General features: G+C 36.3%; 1 protein-coding gene and 1 non-coding gene across 3 annotated transcripts in view; one reads left to right on the top strand and one right to left on the bottom strand.

Moving 5' to 3' along the window:
* Positions 1-1,637: 1,637 nt before the first annotated feature.
* The window catches only part of MED23 (mediator complex subunit 23), a 45,169-nt gene continuing 21,559 nt past the window's right edge, over positions 1,638-25,247 (bottom strand). For both annotated transcript variants that reach the window (XM_025990341.2, XM_025990340.2), the window contains 16 exons: positions 24,462-24,707; positions 22,486-22,628; positions 22,022-22,196; positions 20,761-20,924; positions 17,886-18,010; positions 16,578-16,783; positions 16,309-16,489; positions 14,543-14,713; positions 13,884-14,100; positions 11,626-11,862; positions 10,283-10,448; positions 9,417-9,489; positions 7,774-7,988; positions 6,279-6,399; positions 5,186-5,317; positions 1,638-2,957 (listed from right to left, as the gene is read on the bottom strand). In XM_025990341.2, the coding sequence (XP_025846126.1) occupies positions 2,790-2,957; positions 5,186-5,317; positions 6,279-6,399; positions 7,774-7,988; positions 9,417-9,489; positions 10,283-10,448; positions 11,626-11,862; positions 13,884-14,100; positions 14,543-14,713; positions 16,309-16,489; positions 16,578-16,783; positions 17,886-18,010; positions 20,761-20,924; positions 22,022-22,196; positions 22,486-22,628; positions 24,462-24,707 (2,740 nt within the window). In that variant the 3' untranslated portion in view covers positions 1,638-2,789. The remainder of the gene's footprint in view (positions 2,958-5,185; positions 5,318-6,278; positions 6,400-7,773; positions 7,989-9,416; positions 9,490-10,282; positions 10,449-11,625; positions 11,863-13,883; positions 14,101-14,542; positions 14,714-16,308; positions 16,490-16,577; positions 16,784-17,885; positions 18,011-20,760; positions 20,925-22,021; positions 22,197-22,485; positions 22,629-24,461; positions 24,708-25,247) is intronic.
* LOC112913812 (U4 spliceosomal RNA) lies at positions 17,343-17,489 on the top strand. Its single transcript, XR_003233731.1, has one exon. It is a non-coding gene; the product is annotated as a U4 spliceosomal RNA (small nuclear RNA).

Genomic DNA, 25,247 nt, shown 5'->3' with positions numbered 1-25,247 from the left:
GAATTTCACATAGAATTATCTGTGGCTTCTAAACACTCCCCCCACCCTCAACTTCACCCACTGAAATTATAGTATGTCTCATTAGCTGAAATCCTCAAACAACCCAAACACTCATCTTGGCTCAGGCATATAGTGAGGAAAGTGGAATAAAATAAATAAGAGTAAACTACAATTGATCCTTGAACAACAAGGGTTTGAATTGCATGCGCCCACTTACAGAAAGATTTTTTTTTTTTTTTTTGATACAGCACAGCAACATAAAATATATGTTCTCTTTCTTAGGATTTTCTTAGTAACATTTTTTCTCTAGCTTTACTGTAAGAATATAGTATATAATGCATATAACATATAAAATATGTGTTGAATGGCTGCTAATGTTATCAGTAAGGCTTTCAGTCATTAATAGGCCATCAGTAGTTAAGCTTTTGGGGAGTCAAAGGTTGTAAATTTCCTACCCTTGCATGGTTCAAGGGTCAGGTGTATAATCAAAACCAGGGAAGCGAACTCTTCCCCTTCTTCCTCAACTTCTATAGAACTTGAGTGGATCTGTAATGAAGTCCATCCCATGAAAGGATTTTTATTGCTGTAATAGCTATGTGTTAAAGAGCCTCTATCACCTGATTTTTCACGTGCAACCTAGAATTTTAGACCGGTCGACACTACAGGCTCTGTATGAAAAGTATTTTACTGAATTACTTTCAGATAAGAGCAATTGTGATGGATCTTAAAGTATAATGTTCAATACTGTAGGCACATAGGGTCATTTAAAAGATTAAAGCTTAATAAAATTCAGTTCTGCATTTCAAGTGCTCAGTAGGCACATGTAGCTTCTGACTCTGTATTGGACAGCACAGATAGAGAATATTTCTACCACTGTAGAAAGTCCTGTTGGACACAGCCACTCTAAAATTACTCTTAACTTTCAGAAAGAAAAACTTTTAGGATACAATGAATATACAGGCATTATTTTGCCCTCAGGTGCATTCTAAAACCAAATAAATCTATCTTCTTCTAATGCCTGATTAACAATTCTTTCAAAAGCCTATTTCAGGAAAATCACATCCCTGTATTTTTAGTTGGAGAGGAAAAAATGGAATTTTTAATAAATTAACTGGAATGTATTTGCCCTTAAGAAAGTGACACTGATTTTCACTTCCTTTATTGTGGGTATAATATCAGGGTCACAATTATTTCCATTCTATGATCTCAAGACATATTCTTCAAGACAGTGAGAACATACTGAAACTATGTTAAAAGCAATACTTGAATTCATTTCTAGCTTAAAATTTCTGGAGAATTTTAAGGATATTATTAACCTAGAAAAATTATTTATACATTAAAGAAATTTTAAGCTGGACTTACATGGCAAATAAAGATTTAATGATCAGAAAAATATGAACCACAAGGAATATAAAGGCCTAAGAGGAATGTATTTGGAAATAAAGATCTGAAGTATGGTTTGTCAAACTTCTCTGATTCTTAAAAAAAAAAAAAAACAACAAAAAGCAGTAACCCTTAATTCCTAGGCCAATGTCAGTCACCAACTATAGTGCACAACCCATAGAAACAACCCAGTTCTCTGTTGTAACCCAGTCAGCATACTGCCTGGAACACAGCAGACACTTGTTCAGACTGAATAAATAATCAAACCGTTTATTTATCCAACAGATTTTACTGATTATTTTTCAATTCTTTTACAATCTTACTGCCATTCTCCCTCTCCCCAAATTAACAGTTTGTCTTTCAAAATCTGATAAGCCCTAAAGAACCAAAAAGTATGCTATATTTAAAAATACAAATACTTAAAAATTTTAAGATTTTTTTATAAAAATTTAAAGAATCGCATCATAGGCCAGGTCAAAGTGTCAAACTTGGAAAGCAATTAATTTATTTTTAAAAACAGAGATTGGAGAATCACCATTTAAGCATGATTTTATTAAGTGTATGCATTTCTATGTTATTTATTTTTTAAAGATTTTATTTATTTATTCATGAGAGACAGAAAGAGAGAGAGGCAGAGACATAGGAAGAGGGAGAAGCAGGCTCCACGCAGAGAGCCTGAGGTGGGACTCAATCCTGGGACTCCACGGTCACACCCTGAACCAAAGGCAGATGCTCAACCACTGAGCCACCCAGGTGTCCCTCTATGTTATTTTCTTAGATGGCTTCCAACTCATTTCATACAGTAAGTTCAAGTCCACAGCAAACGCAACTAACTTGCCAATCTACGTTGATAGAACCATTAACCCATTTATTTGGAAACCTATGGTAAAAATTTTAGGCCATTTTTAAAAGAATATGCAACTGTGTTTGCTCCTGAGATGCAATGAAATCTAGAGGCCTTCACTTGACAAAAAAAATCTCTTATCCCAAACATACACCAAAAGAGACTTATGTATAAAATCATTTGAGAACTCTTTTCCAATATATTTGAACACTGAAGTCATTAACAATAAAAATTAAAAATAAAACCAGTGGCTAGAATAAGAAAGACTGGAAGTATCTAATGAAACTCATTTGACCATAGATACCCTCCGTATTCCTAGGTAGCACTAATAGTTATAGATATGGCCAACACGTAGCTTACTTGATCTCTTAGAGACAAAAATATAGATAGAGAGGTGGGAGTCACAAAGTATCAGTAGATTCATCATTTGAATCAAAATAAGACAATCTGAACATCACTGCTTCTACTACACCACTATGTAGCCTGATTATGTTCAGATTTAATAGAGTCCATTTTCAAAGACAAATGTATTTCCATTGTCAACACTGTACATGAGAGGACTTCACTGAGTTACTGGTAGTGACACTGGCACCTGATTAGACTGAGGAGCTGGAGACCCACTATTTATGGCTTGTGGAGGCACTGCAGGTGGTTCCATCTTGCTAATGTGTGTGATGAATCGAAGACGAAGTTTTAAAGCTGGTTTTAAATTACAAATAATCTTCTCTACCTAAGAAATAAACACATTAAAAAGTATTTTAACCAGAGAACTTCAACTTCCCACCCTTAAAAAAGTGCTTTATACACATATGGAGGCAATAAACTAGGGAGTGGATGAGAAGTTTCTTTATGTGTTTTATGTTTTAACAAAAGCAAATAAAATCATTTTTCTCTTAAATGAGGAAAAAAATTGTGTTCTCCCTCATACACATTATGTATGTGCATATGAGTATGTACATATAGTCTATATATGTATCAACTTACAAAAACATAGTCACTTACCTAGCCAGCCAGTCATCCCACTGTCAAAAGTTAATATAGCTTATGCTAGAAAATTTAAAAAAATTTTTTTTAAAATTTATTTATGATAGTCACACACAGAGAGAGGCAGAGACACAGGCAGAGGGAGAAGCAGGCTCCATGCACCAGGAGCCTGACGTGGGACTCGATCCCGGGTCTCCAGGATCGTGCCCTGGGCCAAAGGCAGGCGCCAAACCGCTGCGCCACCCAGGGATCCCCTACACTAGAAATTTTATGCATCCAACCAGCTCACCATCCTTTTCTTTTTCAAATATATATTTTTAAGATTTATCTATTTAGGGATGCCTGCATGGCTCAGCAATTGAGCATCTGCCTTTTGGCTCAGGTCGTGATCCCGAGATCCGAGGATCGAGTCCCACATCGGGCTCCCTGCATGGAGCCTGCTTCTCCCTCTGCCTATGTCTCTGCCTCTCTCTGTGTCTCTCATGAATAAATAAATAAATCTCTCTCTAAAAAAAAAAAGATATTTATTTATTTATTTACTTGTGAGAGAGAGCGAGCAAGTATAAGTGGGAGGGGCAGAGGGAGAGGAAGAATCTCAAGCAGACTCCGAGTTGAGCACGGAGCCTGACACAGGGCTCCATCTCATGACTGCAAGATCACAACCTGAGCTGAAACCAAGAGTCAGACACTTAACCAACTATACCACCCAGGCCCCCAGTTCACCACCCTTTTCAAATGCCATCATCACAGAAGCATGATTAAACTTTGAAGTTATTTGAATAACTTATATCTGTAACATTTATCTATAAATTAATGTTTTGGTTTTGATTTATACTTGGAATTCAAACAAAATATTAGTTCTACTTTTACTTAAAATATCTTAAAGAAATAAAAAACATCAAGCAGTTCCATGGTTTTCTTAGCTTTATTCAAATGTTCTTTGACCTTACCAGAAGAGATTGCCCAATAATTTTTCTTTTCTGTATTCCCTGTGTCAAAGTTTCTCAGGTCCAGATATAAAAGATATGCTAAATAAAACATTTCTGTATTGGTTCCCACTCAACTGTGACAATCTTGCTGAGGCAATAAGGGAGTCAATATCCTCCCCACCCCATGTCCCTAGCTCCAAGTCAAGAATCCAGTAGACTAGGATTCATATGTTTAAATATCAGTTTACCTTCCTTTCCTACCAGAGAAAAAATTAACGTTAAGCTATGGAGGGGAGGTCATTTCACCTACCTGTCCTACCTCTTCCCTCTGAAAGAGCCAAGCTTCTGTTTCCTATAGATAGGAAACTCAGTTATGATTCAAGGACATCCTTTCCATTTTCAGATCACTTTACTAGGAACTGGCTCTTTACATGCTGAGCAGAATGTGCCTCCCTTTAACTTTACTGGAGTTTATATGCCTTTTGAAGTGACACAGAACAAATCTAATGCCTATTCTGAATGGCAACCTTCCAAATAATGAGAACACGAACAATTCCCTAGGACTTTGAAAATTCAATCTAAGTACCTCCAGTTCCTTCAAATACCCTTTATGAATTATTCCCTTGATCTTCCTGGCTTCAGTCTTCAAGTCATGCTGCAATCTGTCCAATGTCCTTATAGTGCATTCCCCAGTCACTGTGAGGAAAAGTAGAATCTCCTTCACTCATTACACAGCACCTCTCTGGTCTTTAAAAAGTAGCCATTCTGTATTGTTTCTTCCTAATGAGACTACTATTTATCAACTACCTAGGTCTTTTCCAGATGTCCTGTTGCAAATATCAAGGGGAAAAGTATGAGAAATTATAACATGTATTCACTATTAGTGGAATTACATATGTAGAACATTGTGCTCATAGCCTTAAAAAGGTCTGATAATATTAACCTTTTCCCCTTAAAAGAAAAAACATAACAAAAATACTCAAACAAAAGTATATCAACATATATTCAAGTTTTCTAAAGTAAACATCATTAAAAGATAACTTACTTGTTCTTTTACGCTGTCACCAGTAAACATATACTTCATATGATATAGGAAGTCACAGATGGGATCCATGTAATTTAAGTGGGTGCTACACTGGTCTACATTCAGTAACATGTCATAAAATGCCACGCCAATCTATTTAACAAATAATATAAAATTATTTAAGTGGGCAAAAATGGTTCAATAATTTAGAATGATGCAGCTGGACTCCATTATAAGACTAACACAGAAAGATAGCACATTTGTTGAAGAATTGTCACTGATCATACAAACCTCTATGTGCATGGGATATATGATATGGTATGCATCTTTTTAAAGATTTATTTATTTCTTTGACAGAGAGTTATATGTGTGTGAGAGCATGCACATGAATGGGGGGGAAGGGCAGAGGGAAAGAATCTCAAGTAGACTCCCCACTGAGCAGGGAGCCCGAAGTAAAGCTCAATCCCACCACCCTTAGATCATGACCTGAGCCAAAATCAAGAGTTGGATGCTTAACCGATTAAGCCATCCAGGTGCCCTGATATGGTCTTCATTTACAAAGGAATCCAAAGTGCTACAAAATGCCCCTTACTAGGGCTTAAATGCAATTTCTCTTCATATTTCAGTAATGTTGCTTAAAATAAAGAGATAGATAATCTTCTTTCTAGAAACTATTTCTTAATGTCTGAGATAATTGTGGCCTCAGAGATACTTTAGGTTGTACCTCCTTAGTTCCATTTGGTGGCTCATACTTTAAGGTTCTACTTATCTCATTTTCTTTTCTCTATATTCTTGTTAGAGGTGACTGACTTCATCCATTCCCATGATTTTAATTAATTCCTCTGTCCTATAGTGCAGACTCTCAAATGTACTTCTCCATCCTTAACTTTCTGTTTAACTTTGAAAATGAGCATTTCCCCTGCATTTCTAATTCAATACATCCCACATCAAGCTTGTTATAGGCATACTAAGTTATGGGTACACTAAATGCTCTAAAATTGTTCTTAAATCCTACTAAACTAATTTCATTACTAATGGTTAGAATATATATTTTGGAAAACACTGAAAAAGAAACTGATAGATTTTATCACAGAAAACTCATATTACAGTTTACCTCTATCATACACCGAGTTCTCTCTTGCTGAAATCTTTGTAAAAATGGTCCCACAAGATGGTACACATAAAGCAACTGGAATTCAGTCTTCACTACAGGAAGAAGGACTTCAGTGAGAAACCTAAAATTTGAAGATTAAAAATACAAATTTCTTGTGACTTCAAATCAGCGGAATTGTTTGAACTTGCTGATATGGCCTACCCACGTATTTGTAAAATTTGTTACTTTTTGTAAAGTTTCTTTTTCTAAAATCTCATACTCTCATTGGCTATTATTCTTATTTGATTATCAAAATAAATTACTTCAGATTTAGGGGTCATTCTCAGCAGTAAAATTACCGAATGAATTACAGTATCCCCTACCTGAAAACTCGTGTTTTCCTGAAAACTTGTGTCAAGCCACTTTACTTTTACAAAAGACCTACATTATTAAAACAATAGCTTTTTGGTAAAAGCAAAAATTCTCTTTGGTTTTCTTTTGGGTAGCAAAAATAGGTACTAATGTAGGTTTTCTGTAAAAGTGTATTGGCATAACATGAACTTTCAGAAAGGGGGACACACTTCACTCTATGTCATTTTGGCTTATGGAAGGTTTCTTAGGAATGCTCTACTTTTGAATAGCAGTAAAAAACTGTATTTGAAATAAAAAGAAAATAACCAATCTAATATAAATGCCATCCTCAAGAAATCTGAATCTAATTATGCCAATTTTATAGTCAAGAAAAATAATCAGAAAATAGACTAATATGAGTTATTCAGTTCAAAATGCAGCTTTTGGCCCTCGGTGTCCATCGAAAGATGAATGGATAAAGACGATATGGTTTATGTATACAATGGAATTATTACTCAGCCATTAGAAATGACAAATACCCACCATTTGCTTCAACGTGGATGGAACTGGAGGGTATTATGCTGAGTGAAATAAGTCAATCGGAGAAGGACAAACATTATATGGTCTCATTCATTTGGGGAATATAAATAATAGTGAAAGGGAATAGAAGGGAAGGGAGAAGAAATGGGTAGGAAATATCAGAAAGGGAGACAGAACATGAAGACTCCTAACTCTGGGAAACGAACTAGGGGTGGTGGAAGGGGAGGAGGGCGGGGGGTGGGGGTGAATGGGTGATGGGCACTGAGGGGGCACTTGACGGGATGAGCACTGGGTGTTATTCTGTATGTTGGCAAACTGAACACCAATAAAAATAAATTTATTATTTAAAAAAATGCAGCTTTTGGGATATATTCTGGAAAAAGCATGCACTTGACTAAACCTCTTGAAACTGTAATAGAAAATTAGATAGCAGATTATTTCTTGCACAAATTAATTTTTTCAAACAATTCTGAAATAAAGGAGCTTTTTCATTATCTAGAAACTCTAATTAAAACTCACTTTGCAAGTTAGTCTGTTGAATGAGACACACACCTCATGTGTAAATGAGATTAAAAAACACAAAATAAAAAAAAGCAAAGTTTATTTAAGAAATCATAATACCTACTTGGGAATGAGAGAAAGTTGCCCAATGCTAGAATGGTGCCACACAGCATGTGCAAGAGCTAATGTATAGCTGCAGCTCATCTCGGAGTAGGACTGATGACAAGCAGTGAAATCAAAGAGGCGGAATGGATAGCCAACCCACTCTGACTCGGATGTCAAGCTGGGACTGCTGATAACACTCACAATTCGATCATGCAGGACAATCCAATATGGCTCCTTTAAAATCACAGGAAAGCCTCATGAAAAATTATCACTTATCCAGTATTCCACCCCATTTCCAATATCCACTCCAAAACCTAAAATAATGGCACTTTCTCATTCTTTAAAGTTTTTTTTTTTTTTTTTTTAACTTATCTAGCTTGTGTTTTGTGCAATGGAGATTTTGAAGGCAAAAGTGTGTGGCTTCATAGTAAGTCAAATTAATCAGTAAGAACCTGGGGATAAGTGTCTGAGTTAGAAGGCTCTGTCCAGGGATGCCTGGGTGGGTCAGTGGTTGAGCGTTTGCCTTTGGCCCAGGGCCTGATCCTGGAGACCCAGGATCGAGTCCCACATCGGGCTCCCTGCATGGAGCCTGCTTCTCCCTCTTCCTGTGTCTCTGCCTCTCTATCTCTCATGAATAAATAAATAAAATCTTTAAAAAAAAAAAAAAAGGCTCTGTCCAGTTCATTTAGTATCTGATATTTACTATACAGTAAATTGCTCTTACCAATACCTGTTATATAGACAACACTAGTAGCTATATATAACTCAGAAGTCAATATATATATTTATATATAAATATTAGGAGGTGTGCAAGGAAAAAAACGACTGATTCAGAGAGGTGAATAATCAAACACGTCTGGAGAACACAGGATTAGACAATGTTATTGACACTGAAAGATCCCACAACAGACAACTGTGTGTCACAGAAGGGAGACCTCACATGAGGGACAGTCAAGGAAAGGTTCACTGAAGAAGCAGGACCTAAGCTGGCAAAGAATGAATAGGCTTTCGAGAAGCCACCGAAAGGAAGAGAGGTTCTATATAATGTCTCATGCTGCAACACATTAGAAGTACTTAAAAGATACCTTAACAAGTATTATTTGCACAAAGGCTCTACATAGATTAACATGTTAAGTGGTCAAAAGTAGATGAGATTTTAACATTTTTTTATAAAAGATTTTATTTATACATGATAGACAGAGAGAGAGAAAGAGAGAGAGAGAGAGGCAGAGATACAGGCAGAGGGAGAAGCAGGCACCATGCAGGGAGCCTGACATGGGACTTGATCCTGGGACTGCAGGATCATGCCCTGGGCCAAAGGCAGGTGCTAAACCTCTGAGCCACCCAGGGATCCCCTAGATTAGATTTTAATGTAAAAGTAAGGCTGGATAGACAAAGTGGGACCAAAGGATGCAGGGACCCACAGCTCAGGCAGATTTTTAGATCTGAAGCAAAAGACAAAACAGTCACTGTAGGTTTCTGAAGCAATAAGAATACAGAAATTTTAAAAATATGAAACACTTCCTTAATTGTGTGATATCCTTATGCAGGGCATCTTATTTATTTATTTATTTTTAGGGCATCTTAAATGTATCTTATTCTTGTGGAGACAAAGAACAACTGCATTCCATTACTACGTACAAATCATAGATATTAACTCACTGGTAGTGCAGTGATGATCAGTCCAATTGCATTCATCCATGCTGTAATATTCTCTCTTGGTACTAATGGCTGACTATAAGTGAAGAGAAAATAATAAAAATGTGAAATTATAAAAATATGTTTGATAATGGATCTTATTTTGAGAACACATACAATTCAGGGTTAACAACTAACCTACTCCAATAAAAGTACAATGGATTTTTATTGAGGAAAAATTTAATATACCCAAAAGCTAAATAAGGCTTTTCTTAGCTGTCTCCTTTAACGATGGCTGCTGGGATGAAAGACAATTTCCACATATTTATACTTCTCCAATCATCATCCCCTACTTAATGTTGATCTTCAAGAAAGGAATCTTCGAAGACTATCTTTTTTCTTTTTTAAAGATTTTATTTATTTACTCATGAGAGACAGAGAGAGAGAGAGAGAGAGAGAGAGAGAGAGAGATGGGGGTGGGGGTGGGGGTGGGGAGGGGTGGCAGAGACACAGGCAGAGGGAGAAGCAGGCTCCATGCAGGGAGCCTGACGTGGGACTTGATCCCAGGTCTCCAGGATCACACCCTGGGCTGAAGGCTGAGCCACTGGGGCTGCCCAAGACTATCTTCAGTGAGATGTTAACATTATTCCTAACTTAAATGTCAAACAGCTACTAAAGAGTAGAGGTGGGAACAAACCCAGGTTTTCTGACCCCGTCCAAGACTCACTCCATTACATCTATATTACAAAGACAAAATCTGGGAACACAAGACAGTTACCATCCCATATGCATCAGCCTTGGGACAACAGGTTTGTCTAACACTTTCAAATAAAATACCATTCTCTTTACAAATAAACAATGACTCTTATTGCATGAAACAGGATACACACCTTTTCAGGACAACATTTAGAAGAGCGTTTCCAACATCTTCGCCTGAAACAGCCAAGGCCATGAGCTCCACACAGGTAACATGTAGTGCATGGGCAGCTGGGTTGGGAAACTCATTGAATCTCCAGTCACAGTTTGGGAATGGACCAGGAGATTTGCCAGCCATTGGTGCAGATGGTTAAAGCAATAACTGTTTATGTTGAGATGAATGGCTCAAATTTATAGTGCTTTACAGTTCTCAAAGTGTTTCACATGTAAGTATCTCATTTTATTATCAACTTATCTGATTGTGAGCCCCCAAGAAGTGAAGAACAGAAAAAGTAAGAGGCAAATGATACGAACCAAATACACATTAAGTTTGACATTAACTGAAATGTACTGAGAGCAACCATAGGATTAACCACAAAGTATAATGGTTACTCTTAAACAGATGTGCTTTTGAAACTGTGACATGATAGCTAGAGATGCAACCAGAGTATCCCCAGGCTTCCTCCATCTATTTCTTTTAATAGTTATATGACAGTTGATAAGAACATTACTTTATAATGAGCAATTCTTTTACTTCAAGAAACAAATGCTTTTGTATAGGAAAATAACTTACACCCATTTATGTAAAACTGCTCTACCTAGTAAATAGTGGCACGGTGTACAGAGTAAGCATAATGTGCTAATAACTTAAAACATGAAATCAAAATAAAGAACTATAATACAAAAACAGCATCCTTTTCATTAAAATGAGAGGAAAAAATAAGTTTTACTATTACCTATTAATATTTTAAAAAAGCATTTAAAGATTTATTTAAAGCAACAAAATTCTATGTTCTCCTGTAGGAAACAGATGTATTTACTACAATACATAGTTCCTTTTTTTTTAGGAACAGAATTTTTTTCTTTGAAATAAACCTCAGAAGGTCTTTTTTTTTTTTTTTTTTTAAAGAATTTTATTTTATTTATGATAGTCAGAGAGAGAGAGAGAGAGAGGCAGAGACACAGGCAGAGGGAGGAGAAACAGGCTCCATGCACCGGGAGCCCGACGTGGGATTCGATCCCGGGTCTCCAGGATCGCGCCCTGGGCCAAAGGAAGGTGCCAAACCGCGCTGCGCCACCCAGGGATCCCAGGTCTGTTTTTTAGATATAAAATTTAATGGAGTAAATGCCTATCTGGCAACTAATTTGATGCTGCTAATTTAAGATTTCAAAACCTTTAACAAAAGGAAAAAATGATCATGAAAAAGTTGAAGTTTTGGAATATATAAAAATATTACCTTGAAAAGATAATGTGTTCTCACAAATTAATATACAGTTATTTCTGAGGAGTCTAGAAAAGTCACAATGAAAAGGATATTATCTACTAGTCTGCCAATCAATCTGCAATAGTAGGAATCATCTGGGACCCAAGGATTTTCTTCTCGAGCATTCATGCCACACTTCAGATATGTGTCACTTAGACACCAGCCTTGTGGTCGATTATCCTTGAGTGAGCCAATGATGGCATGGACAAGCTTTCGTTTGAGATGTGGGCGGTCTCTCAGGTGCATTTCGTAATAATGTAGAGTATTATACAAATAAGTCACAGGGCGATCTGAGGAGAAGAAAACAGATCATCATAATGTTTATCTGTTTACCCACAATGAAAAACTAGCCCTCTGCTTTCAAGATTTTAAGAAACTCATGAAACTTTCACATGTAGAGCTATTGCATATAATAAATATTTTTATTTTAGGACAAGGCAGGCGGCTTCTAATAATATATACATGGTAGGTAAAGGAATATTCACTACAGTGCTGTTTATACTAGCAAAAAGATTAGAAGAGCCTAAATGGTCAAAACATGGCATACGTGGCATGAATGAGTTTTTTATGTACTGATACAAAATAGTCAATCCTAACACATTATGAAGGCATTAAAAACAAGGTGCAAAAACAAAACAAAACAAAACAAAACAAAAACAAGGTGTAGAACAATGTATATATATATTCTATATTATTTGTGGGGGAAAATATAACCCCAGAATATCTTTGGAAGGTACACAGGAAACTGGTAATAGTGGTCTCCTACAGAGAAAGAAACTGGCCAGCTGAAGGTCAGGATGGGGTTAACCACTTTTCACTGCATACCCCTCTGTACCATGTGGATATGTTACCTAATTTAAAAAAATGTCTTTAAAGGAATGTTTGCTTGAACTTCATACCTATTCTGTAGTGCTAAAATGAAATTCAGATTTCTGGTTAGGAAGAAGGCATCTTAGAGAAAGGACTGAGGAGAACTGCCCGCCCTGCCTGGAAAAAAACACTTTGTCTCCACAGTGGCTGCTCTAGGACTTTCACACTCCTATTGCTAACTCCACCATTCTCTGATCACCTGGTTTAAAACTTTAAAGTTGGGGGATCCCTGGGTGGCGCAGCGGTTTGGCGCCTGCCTTTGGCCCAGGGCGTGATCCTGGAGACCCGTGATCAAATCCCATGTTGAGCTCCCGGTGCATGGAGCCTGCTTCTCCCTCTGCCTATGTCTCTGCCTCTCTCTCTCTCTCTGTGACTATCATAAATAAATAAAAAATTTAAAAAATATTTAAAACTTTAAAGTTGTCTTTGATTTTTTTTTTCTGTATTCTCCTCACAAGCAGCAAATCATGTTCTATTCCTTCCTCCTTGACTATTTGTCCCTTCTTTCTCATTTCCAATACTATCATAGTTGTCTGGGTACTAACCGTATAACTGAAATTTTTGACTTAAGTCTTTGAAATGGCTTTCTCCTTCCAAAACATGCTACCAATTACAACTACATTTATCTTTCTAAAATAATGCTTTCTATGCAATGACCTTACTCAATAGCTTCTAGCTGATTCTTGATTACCTGCAGGTTATAAGATCAAAACTTCTCAGCCTGGCACTTACAGCGATCTACTGTCAGGTACAATGTTTAAATTCTCAATTTAGCCAATGAGGAGACTGTTTTCAGAATGCTGTGATTTTTCCAAAGGACTCCTGCCTAGGATGTTGTATTCTCCTTCCTACTTATATAAGCCACATATACCACAGATCGAATCCTATCATCCAGGAAGCCTGCCAAGACCTGTTAGTTCATAGTAACATCAGTCTGTTCTGAACTCATATCATACCCTTCTTCTCTACTCATTTGGCAATTAATCACACTGTAAAAGGGGGCATCTGTTGCACCTCACTTTTATTTCTGCTATTTAATACAATTGCCATGATCTACCTATTCATATTTTATGTCATTTGTTTTATATTTCATGGCATCATTACACAGCACTTATTCTCTCTCTTTTTAAAAATTTTTTTTATTTATGATAGAGAGAAAGAGAGAGAGAGAGAGAGAGAGAGAGACACGAGGAGGGAGAAGCAGGCTCCATGCAGGGAGCCCAACATGGGACTCGATCCCGGGACTCCAGGATCATGCCCCGGGCCAAAGGCAGGTGCTAAACCGCTGAGCCACTCAGGGATCCCCCACAGCACTTATTCTCAAAACACTTTTATTAAAAAACAATTAAAATTCTTAGAATCATGATTACCCATATGGTCATCCCCAAACTACTTCTGTTTTTTGAACTATAAGATAGAACTAAAATTTGAAAAAGCTTACCATGAAATTTATATAAGCCACCAAGATGATCTAGTAGAGTCTCCAGTGATTTGGAAACTGGAAGCAATTCTAAAAATCTGTGGATTACTATATCAAATACTGGGAGAAATCGAAGACACACATTTCCAAAATAGATGGGTAGATAGGGAGACTGGATCTGCACAGGAGGATCAACCTGCTCTGCCAGGCCCTCAAAATATAGTTTCTCAGGGTATTTCTGTGGAAGTAAGAAAACAGCAAATGTTCAGGATATCCTTTTTTGTTTTCTTAAAAAAAAAATTAACCTATTTAAATTTGTCATCTTTAAAAGAATATGAAACCATGTTTATTTTTTGCAATGCAATGAAATAAATCTAGAGTCTTTTACTTGACAAAAATCTCTATTATCCCAAAGATGTATCAAGAAATTTATGTATAAAGGAATTTGTAATAACCCTTTCATTTAGTATGTAAGTACTCAATCTACTAAAACCATAGTCTCGATAAATTCCTAACAGTAGAGATACTCTAACAGAATCTTGAGAAAGTTTAGAGAGTTAATTTCCTTCTCTATAGAGAGAAAACAATAGAACCACACAGAGAAAACAGCCAAACCAATTAGCCAAATACTCAAGAAGAGCTTAAAAAAGATTCACTGAAGCACTGATTTGAATTAGTACCTTGTGATAATTCATATGCTTGGTGTGCCAGTCGTTCTGTAGCCAGTGCTCTGGAGAATTTTCCTTCACAAAGTCACTTACTCGATTTCTAAAATCATTTGGTTTGAGTAACAGCAACTGAATTATGAAATAACAAACCTGGGCTTCATTTCCTTCATGACTACGCATGGCCTTTGGAAAACAACAGAAAAATGATATTATAATGTCTGAACTGTGCAAAAGCATGGCTTTGCTACTAGACAGTCTATATTTGAATACACTAATATCCCACTACTATTAGAATTTCATTATATGTCTAATTTACCCTTAACTGTTCAGAATTCCCCCAAACGTATTAACTTTCATTTTTAATTTTTTGATTTAAATTTATTTTTTATTGGTGTTCAATTTGCCAACATATAGAATAATACCCAGTGCTCATCCCGTCAAGTGTCCACCTCAGTGCCCGTCACCCAGTCACCCCCACCCACCTCCCCTAGTTCGTTTCCCAGAGTTAGGAGTCTCTCATGTTATCTCCCTTTCTGATAATTCCCACTCCTTTTTTCTCCTTTCCCCTTTATTCCCTTTCACTATTATTTATATTCCCCAAATGAATGAGACCATATAATGTTTGTCCTTCTCTGATTGACTTATTTCACTCAGCATAATACCCTCTAGTTCCATCCACATCAAAGCAAATGGTGGGTAATTTTCGTTTCTAATGGCTGAGTAATATTCCATTGTCGTATTTAACTTTCTTTTTTTTTTTTCTGTAATTTGTTTTTTGTTTATTTTATTTTATTTTTTTTATTTATGATAGTCACAGAGAGAGAGAGAGAGGCAGAGACACAGGCAGAGGGAGAAGCAGGCTCCATGCACCGGGAGCCTGAGGTGGGATTCGATCCCGGGTCTCCAGGATCACGCCCTGGGCCAAAGGCAGGCGCCAAACCGCTGCGCCACCCAGGGATCCCCGTATTTAACTTTCTTGCCCATTTTTGGTTCTCATCATTCCTTCTGCCCAAAGTGTCCTTCTTATTTCTTTTGTTGAAATCTAATCCAACTGTCAAAATCTCTCACCTAGGTAGATGTGGTTTCTCATTGTTGCCTGGTGATATTTTCCTTATATCTCTATCTTATCTTTGTATTTTACCGATTTATAGACAGCTCATTTCTCCTACTATATCATAATCATATTTATATTTATATTCCATAGCTAAGAGGTTTATGTTAACCAATTAAGCCACCCTAAATATCACCACTATAGTATTTTTAAAAAAGTAGCATTTTCCAGCCTGGCTCAGTGTCTTCTCTTAAAATTCTTCCTGAAATAGGTATCAAGTCAAGAGGAAAAATCATTTGGGGAATATTGAGTGGCTATCAGAAATATTCAGTTCTGACTCTGACTGCCAAAGTACACAGAAATGATTATTAGCATTCTGCAAAGAAATAAAATGACTTTTTACCACTTCCTGCCTCTAATGAGAGCCTTTGGGAATCAACTCAGGGCCTAATTGCTTGTACTTTTACAGCATCACGAGGCCAGATCATGTCTGCCTTATTTACTTCTATATTTTCTGTGCATAGAACACAGCAGATATTTAATACACACTTGCTGAATGAGACAATGGGAAATCTCTAGTTCCTTAGGGAAGTGATAACAATGCTTGATTATAGTAGAATTGCCTTAAATCCTTATAGATCATCAGCACAAGATCCATCAGTCACACACCATGATCTAAAAGAGAGTGAAGTAGCTTAGAAACTTGTTCTTGTAAGCATATTCTTACCAGGCAGAGAATCAATCTGTCCAATGTAACAATGTTATACTTCCATACCATGTCATTAAGAATTTCAATGCATTTGTTGAGTTGCTGACCTCCAGCTGATGTAGAGAACTCATATACTAAGAAATCTGCAAATGTTCTCACATGGGCTACCAAGGCCCTGGCTCCAATTCTTTCTAATACTCTGGAAAGCAGAGAGTAAAAACTAAGTTATATTGCTATGTGGTATAACAGCTTGTTAAATAGAATGCAGATCTAGGTTTCTGGCTTACCTATAGCCAATCTGATTAATATGATCTGTTTCCAAGAGCATTTTCCAGAGAAGACAAAGGAAGAGAGGAGGAGAGCCTTGCATAGAAAAGTGGGTAATGATGTCATTTTCATTGGTCATTGACTTCCACTTCCTATATTCCTCCTCCACATTTTTTTTCAGATTAAAACGGCTTTCCTGAGGTACATTATTCTGCTTGAAGAATGCCTAAAAGGAAGATCAAAAGTTTACTTTTATACTAAAATGAAGAGCACTGGCCAGAGTCAAGAAATCAGTTCTGGACTTGATTCTGACACTAATAAACGCTATGTGACCTCAGGTAATTAAGTAATCAAGGTGTGAATTTCTTTTCTTTTTTTTTTTTTTTTTTCAAGGTGTGAATTTCTATAATGGGAAAATATACAGGCTTGACTAGATAATCTCTAAGATTCCTTTCTTAGATTTCCTAAATAGATATTCCAAGCAAGCCTGAATTCAAAGCTTCCTCAAACATCTGTTGATATTTCTGTTTGTCTTTGGGAAAAAGAAAAAAAAAGAAAGAAATTATGTGCCTTTTGGTTATATATTTTAGTATCTCTAAAAGGAAAATCCATTATACTAAACCAATGGGTCTCAGACCTCCTGTTTTGGAAGTTCAGCAGTCTGTATCTGATCAAGCCCTCTAGGTAATTCTACCAAGTTTGAGAGTTACTTGCCCTAGCCCTTTTGGAAGTTCTATAAAGCAGATATTCATTATGCGTAAACTTTTCTCTGAAAAGTAGAGGACAGCTTTGCGCAGTGGCAGTATTGCAGCCAATGAGGTCTATCTGAGGCACGATTATTGCTAATTGAAAAGTAGAGGACAGATGAGGTTTTCCTTTTTCCATAGTATAAAAGCCAAGTTTGTAGTTTTTCTCTCTGTATGATTAAAAAAAAATTCAGTCAAGTGGAACAAATGTGTATTCTATGAAGCTCTGTTAAGTTGTATTTCTCCCCATTTCAGTTCTAAAAAAGAGAAAGAATTTTTCAGGTAATGTGTTAATTCTCACAACATTCTAAAATTGTTAACTAATAACATGAAACCATAATTAAATTTTTAGGAACGTATCCAGGCCTAGAGTAAGTCAGGGAACAACTCAAGAGACTTTGGAATAGTACAGGTTTTTAAAAAAAGAAACAGAAGCTAATTTCCTTTGGATATCGCTAAAACCAGCTCTCTAGAATTACATTAAATGGGAAGAAATGAATTAATGGGAAAAAAAGATTTCATATATACTAAATGGAAGAATGATTTTGTATATATTCAATATGTAATTCAAGACCAAATTACCTGTAGTGGGCCTGGAAAACAGCTAAGAGTGTGTGATGCCCAATTATGAGGAGTAAAACTCATGATGGTCTGAAGTATGTCTTTACACCAAGTTCCCTGAATTGAATCAGAGCCTGTAAAAAAATCTAAACATAAACAAACAGAGGTAATCCAGATATAAATGATCATACCCATAATTCATAAATGGTATCATAGAAAAAGTTATGTACACGCATTGAATTTCACAGCAATACACTCACTGCTTAACTAGTTATATTCAGTATAGACCTAAGTTTTCTTAGTTTATGAATGATTTGAATGATTACATTAGTAAACATGAACACAGTTAGTGAAAAGAAGACAAAAGACATTTCAATCTATTTTTTTTTTTTTTTAAGTAGGCTCCATGCTCAGCATGCAGCCCAACTCAGGCCTTGAACTCATGATCCTAAGATCAAGACCTGAGCTGAGATCAAGAGCTGGACATTTAACAGACTCCCAGAAGCCTCTGTAATCTTTTTTTTTTTTAAGGTTACAGAGCACCAATGATCTAACAGTGACATAGGCCCACCATGATCGCTCATGTAGTTCAGTCTGACAATGAGGTATCAACACTTTATTGAGCCAAGGAAACAGAATTGAGAAAATATATCTTTTCCAGTGGTTGAAATAGCTATAGACTATAACTCTCTAAATCAAGAAGGTTAATTTATTGGGACACCTGGGTTGCTCAGCGGTTGAGTGTCTGCCTTTGGCTTGGGTCGTGATCCCGGGGTCCTGGGACAGAGTCCTGCATCGGGTTCCCTGCAAAGGAGCCTGCTTCTCCCTCTGCTTGTGTCTCTGCTTCTCTTTGTGTCTCTCATGAATAAATAAAAGCATAAATAAATCTTAAAAAAAGGGTTAATTTATGTAAAATAAGATAGTTTACACAGATGTATCTGAGGTTGCCAAATTCAGTAACTATTTCTTTAAAACAGCAGTTCTCAAAGTGTGGTCTGTGGACTCTGTGGGTCCCCAATATCCTTCCAAGGATTTGATGAGGTCAAAACTATTAAAAGAGTAATACGAAGATAGTACTAAACTTTTTACTGTGTTCATATGTGCACCAATGGGGCAAAGGTAATGGTAGGGAAAACTGCTAGCCCTCAGAACAAGTCAAACAGTGGCACCAGACTATACTAATAGCCACTGTAATCTTCACTATACTCTCACTAGGCAGCAGAGGGCGGGGGGGGGGGGGGGGGGGCGGGCACAAGTTGGGAGAAAATGCAGGTTTTACTCTAGAATATCCCTGAAGTAGTGAAAAGGACTGTATCTTAGCCCTTAAATACATCTAATTTTGTTGTGATAAAAATGGAAGTATGCAGTGTCCTAGCTACACACTGAAGTATGATGGGCATCTAAAGGAAAAGTACTTGTGCAATTGTCTGAATATCGAATTAAATTAGCTCTTTTTTAAAATGGAATTCCATTTTTACTTGAAAGAACATCTGACAGAAAAAACTACAGTTATTCAGACTTGGGCAATAAGCAGCATTTTCTTGAAAAAAGGGAACCTATTACTTCAAGGAAAACAAATGACCACATCTTTTGCCAATGATAAAATTTGACTTTTCAAACGAAAAATCAAAGTTTTGGAAAACGTCTATCCACTACTATAAGCCTGATAGTAATCCAAAACTTAAAGATTTTCCTAATGAAATTTGCAGTGATATTAACAAATGTAATTTTATGATATTGCATAATGAAGTGTGCCAACATTTATGAGATCTACGTAACTCACTGAATCAATGTTTTCCAAAAACTAATTCATGAAGCTATAAAATATGCATGGATAAAAAAAAACCCATTAGGTATTCAAAATAGACCAAAGGATTATAATGTAATAGAGTACAAAAAGTTTACTAAATAGAATTTTTTTTTTTAAAGATTTTTATTTATTTATTCATGATAGTCACACAGAGAGACAGAGAGGCAGAGACACAGGCAGAGGGAGAAGCAGGCTCCATGCACCGGGAGCCTGACGTGGGATTCGATCCCGGGTCTCCAGGATCGCGCCCCGGGCCAATGGCAGGCGCCAAACCGCTGCGCCACCCAGGGATCCCCTGAATAGAATTTTGGACCTACACTGCAACTAACATTTAAGAAACCATCACTTGTCCAATTTTGTGTGACATCAAAGAACATTGGCAATTATCTGAAAAGGCTATTAAGATACTCCTCCCCTTTCCAACCTCTTACCTGTGTGAGGCTATATTTTTTCAGTTCTAAAATAACATATTTCAATAGATGAAATGTAGAAGTAAATATGAGTATCCAGCAAAGCTTCCTTTACATTAGATATTAAAGAGATGCAAAAAATGTGAAACAATGGTGCCTTTTCTCACTAAAGTTTTGTTTTGAAGAATTTATAGCGTTTCACAAAAAAATGCCATTATGCTAATATGTAACAAGTTTAATATTAAGTGAATAAAAAATATTTAAAAACCATCTAATAACTCAGTATATATTAACTAAATTGAATTCAAATAAAAAATTTTTTAAAGCATCAATCTTGATAACTAATAAAGTAAATATTGATATAATCCATATAAATGGAAAATCTTTGGGAATTTCTTTTTTTATTTTTATGAGTATAAAGTGGTCCTGAGACCAAAAACCTCAAGGACTACTATTTAAAAATGATGTAAAAGCTGAAAACTGAAGCTCAACCTAGTTAAAGTGATAGTACACAGAAGAACCTATATTAATGGTTGAAATGGTGAAAGTCTTAACACAACTTTTTTTAACAAATGAAATGGATCTTTTCAGTATATTATCCTCTTAATAATCAGTAGGGACATAGCATACTTTAATTCATCTGTTTTTGTTGTTGGTGGTTGCATGTTCACTGTACCTGTTACGTGAGTTGCTCTAGCTAAGGTCAGTATCAAGGCTCGGTTCAGCTCTTCAGATTCTGCAGACAGCACTGTTTTGGGATCACTCAGGAAGCGTGTGAACTGTGGCTGTACCTCTGAGCTCCCTAATGCTGTTATAAGCCTAAGTGCAGTGCTCTCAACACTGAAAGAAGAACAAAAAGAAATATGAAAAAGTTGCATATAAAATTTCACAATTATAGAATTAAATCTAAATCTAGGTTAATTAAACTGGAAAAAAATACGCAAACTATGAATTCCTTTTCTTTGGTTAAACACACACACACACACACACACACACACACACACACACACACACACACTTCTCCTTTATGTGAGAATGAGCTTTGTTTAATATGTTTTAAAAATCTGAGTGCCAAATTTTATAACAAAACCGTCTGACAATATTTACACACTTGAAAAAGACAGCTTGTAGCTTATAGGACTAAACAATTTCACCTGGATATACAGCACTTCAAAAATTACATTTTTCAATCTGAAATATATTTTCACTTAGAGCAAAATTAAAGGGACAGGATAATTTAATGGTAATCTGAAGTGTATTTAAATCCAACATTCAAAAGGGCTAAATTAGAACATTTTGTCAAAGGCCTTGGAAGTACTTATTCTCAGGCCAAAGATCACTAGGCAAGGACTAAACTACCTTAATAACTTTCTATTTATTTATTTTAAGATTTTATTTATTTGAGAAAGAGAGAGTGACAAAGAGTACGAGTAGGGGGGTGAAGAGAGGGAGAAGCAGACTCCCTACTGAGCAGGGAGCCTGCTTTTTCCTCTCCCTCTGCCACTCCCCACACTCATGCTCATGCTCTCTTGTTCCTTGCACTCTCTCACAAAGAAATAAATAACAAATCTTTGAAAAATTAAAAAATAGGGATCCCTGGGTGGCTCAGTGGTTTAGCGCCTGCCTTCGGCCCAGGGTATGATCCTGGAGTCCCAGGATCGAGTCCCATATCGGGCTCCCTGCATGGAGCCTGCTTCTCCCTCTGTCTGTGTCTCTGCCTCTCTCTCTATGTCTCTCATGAATAAATAAATAAAATCGTTAAAAAAAAATTAAAAAATAAAAAGCTGTCCTTTACTTCTTCTGTATTGGAAATAAAATACTCTAGAAGCAGAGGAAATTTATGACAAATGAATACAAATACTATAAAGGATTAAGTTTCCCATGTCCAACAAAGTTTCTAAGAAATCTAAAGGAAAGATCGTCATCCAATAGCTCACCAGAGATGGAGCTGGTTCTGGTTTGTTTGTGCAACTGCGGCTAGAGTATGAAGATGGCTCAAGAGCTGCACTCTGTAATGAGGCTGGATGTGGTGCATCCGGTAGCTAAACATCTCAAGAAGTGTGTGTAAGATCCCCCAGGCATGGGACTTGAAAACAGTTGGCAAAAGTTGACCTTCAGGAACAAGACAATTTAAGGCACCAATTATAAAAGCTGTGAATTCAAAGACATTGAAGAAAAGTCACAGGCAATAAAATCTATGTAAGGCTTGATCATGAACACATATACACACGCACACACATACACACACACACGCACACGCGCACGCACACACACACACACACACACACACACTTTTCAAAATTTTTCCATAATTCCTTCTTTAACGGTAAGGAAAAAAAAATCCATACCCTAATCAGAATATCAAGTTAATGGTTATAAACACCAGAAAGTCCTGTCTTACTGATAAATCCTTTGATGCCCAAAGACTCTATTTCCATATAGACCAATAAACGACTGTACGTTTCCACTAGGGCTGGAGCCAAGGCCACACTGGATTTTGCATGAGCAAGTTTTATCACTCTGGTAGCGATGCTATGGATAAGGCTGAGGAAAAACAAAGAAAATCCATATATATTTTTTAAAAATTTATTTATTTATTCATGAAAGACACACACAGAGAGAGAGGCAGAGATAGAGGCAGAGGGACAAACAGGCTCCATGCAGGGAACCTGACGTGGGACTTGATCCCAGGTCTCCAGGATCACACCCTGGGCTGAAGGCTGCACTAAGCCAGTGAGCCACCCCACCGGGGTTGCCCAGAAAATCCATATTTTTGACATAGATACAGAAGTTACTTTACTTATATATAGGGAGCTTGGTATAAATCTAAACTTATATAAATGAAATGAATGAGCTCCATTTTAATCATTTAAGTTGTATAGGACACTTGGTAGTGATGCACTGTATAATCTGAGATTAATTCTGGTTTCCATGGTGCTTTCAATGTACATCAGGATCCCTTGCTCATTGAAAAGCAAATCTGGGTACGACTCATAAGAACACACTGGAATTGAAAAAAAAAAAAAAAGACTAAAACAAAAACCAAAAACAAACCCCAAAATAATTTAAACAAAAAGAACATGTGTGAATGGTTTTAGTCTGTTTTTCTTTTTCAAATATGTAACTAAAACTATTTGAGAAATTAAATGACTTTTATTATAGAATTACTTAAAAGAGTGCTAGGATCCAAACATTGAGTCCTAACAAGGCTTTCCTCAACTCTGTCACACAAGCAGGCAAAGCACGCATATAATGCTATGATAATGTTTCCCACTAGAAAAAGAGCATGGCTTTTCTAGCACTGATGCCCCACAGATACATTCTTTTTTACCTAGACAGTGTCTGAAGTTTGACCCAATACTTAAGAGCTAATGGACTAGATATAAAAATCTGGAATTCTAGCCCTTCTCAAAAAAAAATTGAGAAGATCTAGATATACTAGTCTACAGTCTTACATTATAGAAATTAGCTAAAATGGCAGCACCATGAGGTAAGGCCTGCAATGCTTCAGTAAGCCTCAAGTCCTTCTACATATGCATACGTGCATGTGCATGAATATCTGGCTCTCTCACTCAGCAGCATGTGGCACTCACTCACATAGCTTGGCTCCTAGGGGTACTTGAGGCTCTATAATCACATCCAACAGAGCCATTTCTGTCTTTCAGAAGCCATAATGTCAATTCTAAAAACATCCTATTAATAATCAATTCAGTACAGGCATTATAATTTTCACATTCCTGGACTCAGCTTTTCTACTTCCAGCAAATTATTTAATAGAAGTAGATTATGAGTAGGTGCAAAGACAGCCATAAAGGTAGTTTTCATAACCATCATTAGAATACTAAGATACTGCAAATAATTCATGTCCAACAATGTGGAACTGGCTAACCAATCATATATAGCTACACAAAACACTTCTTTGTAGCAATTAAAATAGATGTTTTTAAAAAACTCTAGACCAAAAGAGGTGTTTGATAGATTATTATGGGGAAAAGTTGGTTACAAAAGACTATTGCAGTTAAGAATCCATTTTGTTAAGAGAGAAACCCCAAAAAAAAAAAAAAAAAAAAAGAGAGAGAGAGAGAGAAACCAACCCATAAATACATATATTTATACACAGGAAAAAAGACTGAGAACATATACCAAAAAATTTTTACAATGCTTATTTTTCATTAAGAGATTATGGCAATACTTTCTTGAGGTTTATTTGTATATTCTAGAATTCTTATAATAAATATCATTTTTAAATAAATAAACCTAATCATTAAAAAAATGTACCTGACCATAAAACATGCACATACATAATCATTAAATAATCCCTATACTATGCTGATATCAATTCCCCAACACAGGACCAAATAAGTAAAAAGAACACACCTCATTTTGGCATGAACTGTCAGTGAATCCAGCAGATTCATGGGTAAGGGAGTAATCGATGCTGAAGCCAAGCAGCTCGTTCCAGGAAGAGGTACTCTCATAATTCCATTTCCATAAATAGTTTCTACCAGAGCTCCCATGGGTAATGTAAAACATTCTGAATTTGTAGAGTATGCATTACACAGCAAGGCAATCTTATAATCATTCATTTGTAAACTTTTATTTCTGAGACTCTGCTGTAGGAACCTAAAATTTCAAGGACCATTACACAGTAAAAAATGCAAATAATTCCCAGAAAGTTAACTCTGCATTTTTTTTAAAAGATTTATTTATTTATTTATGATAGACAGAGAGAGAGAGAGAGAGAGGCAGAGACACAGGAGGAGGGAGAAGCAGGCTCCATGCAGGGAGCCCGCTGTGGGACTCAATCCCAGGACTCCAGGATCCCGCCCTGGGCCAAAGGCAGGTGCCAAACTGCTGAGCCACCCAGGGATCCCTTAACTCTGCATTTTAGAAAACATTTATTTTCATAAAATGATTTATTAATACTACCTTAATTCCTATAGGTATTACAGTTTCTGCCCAAAATGTAGAGTGGAAATATGTAAAAGTTTGAGTAGCATTTTAAAAAGAACTTAAGTAATCACAAGATATCAATTAATGGATATTTGTTAAGTATTACTACATTATAGCACTAAGGTTCAGATAATGAAGAAATAACTCATGAATTCATGATGTAGATTTCTTTTTTTTTTTTCATGATGTAGATTTCTACTTATTATCTAT

Source organism: Vulpes vulpes, chromosome 1, assembly GCF_048418805.1.
Source record: "Vulpes vulpes isolate BD-2025 chromosome 1, VulVul3, whole genome shotgun sequence".
Taxonomy (NCBI): domain Eukaryota; kingdom Metazoa; phylum Chordata; class Mammalia; order Carnivora; family Canidae; genus Vulpes; species Vulpes vulpes.
The sequence above is the reverse complement of the archived record's forward strand: the minus strand, read 5'-3'. Positions and strand labels throughout refer to the sequence as shown.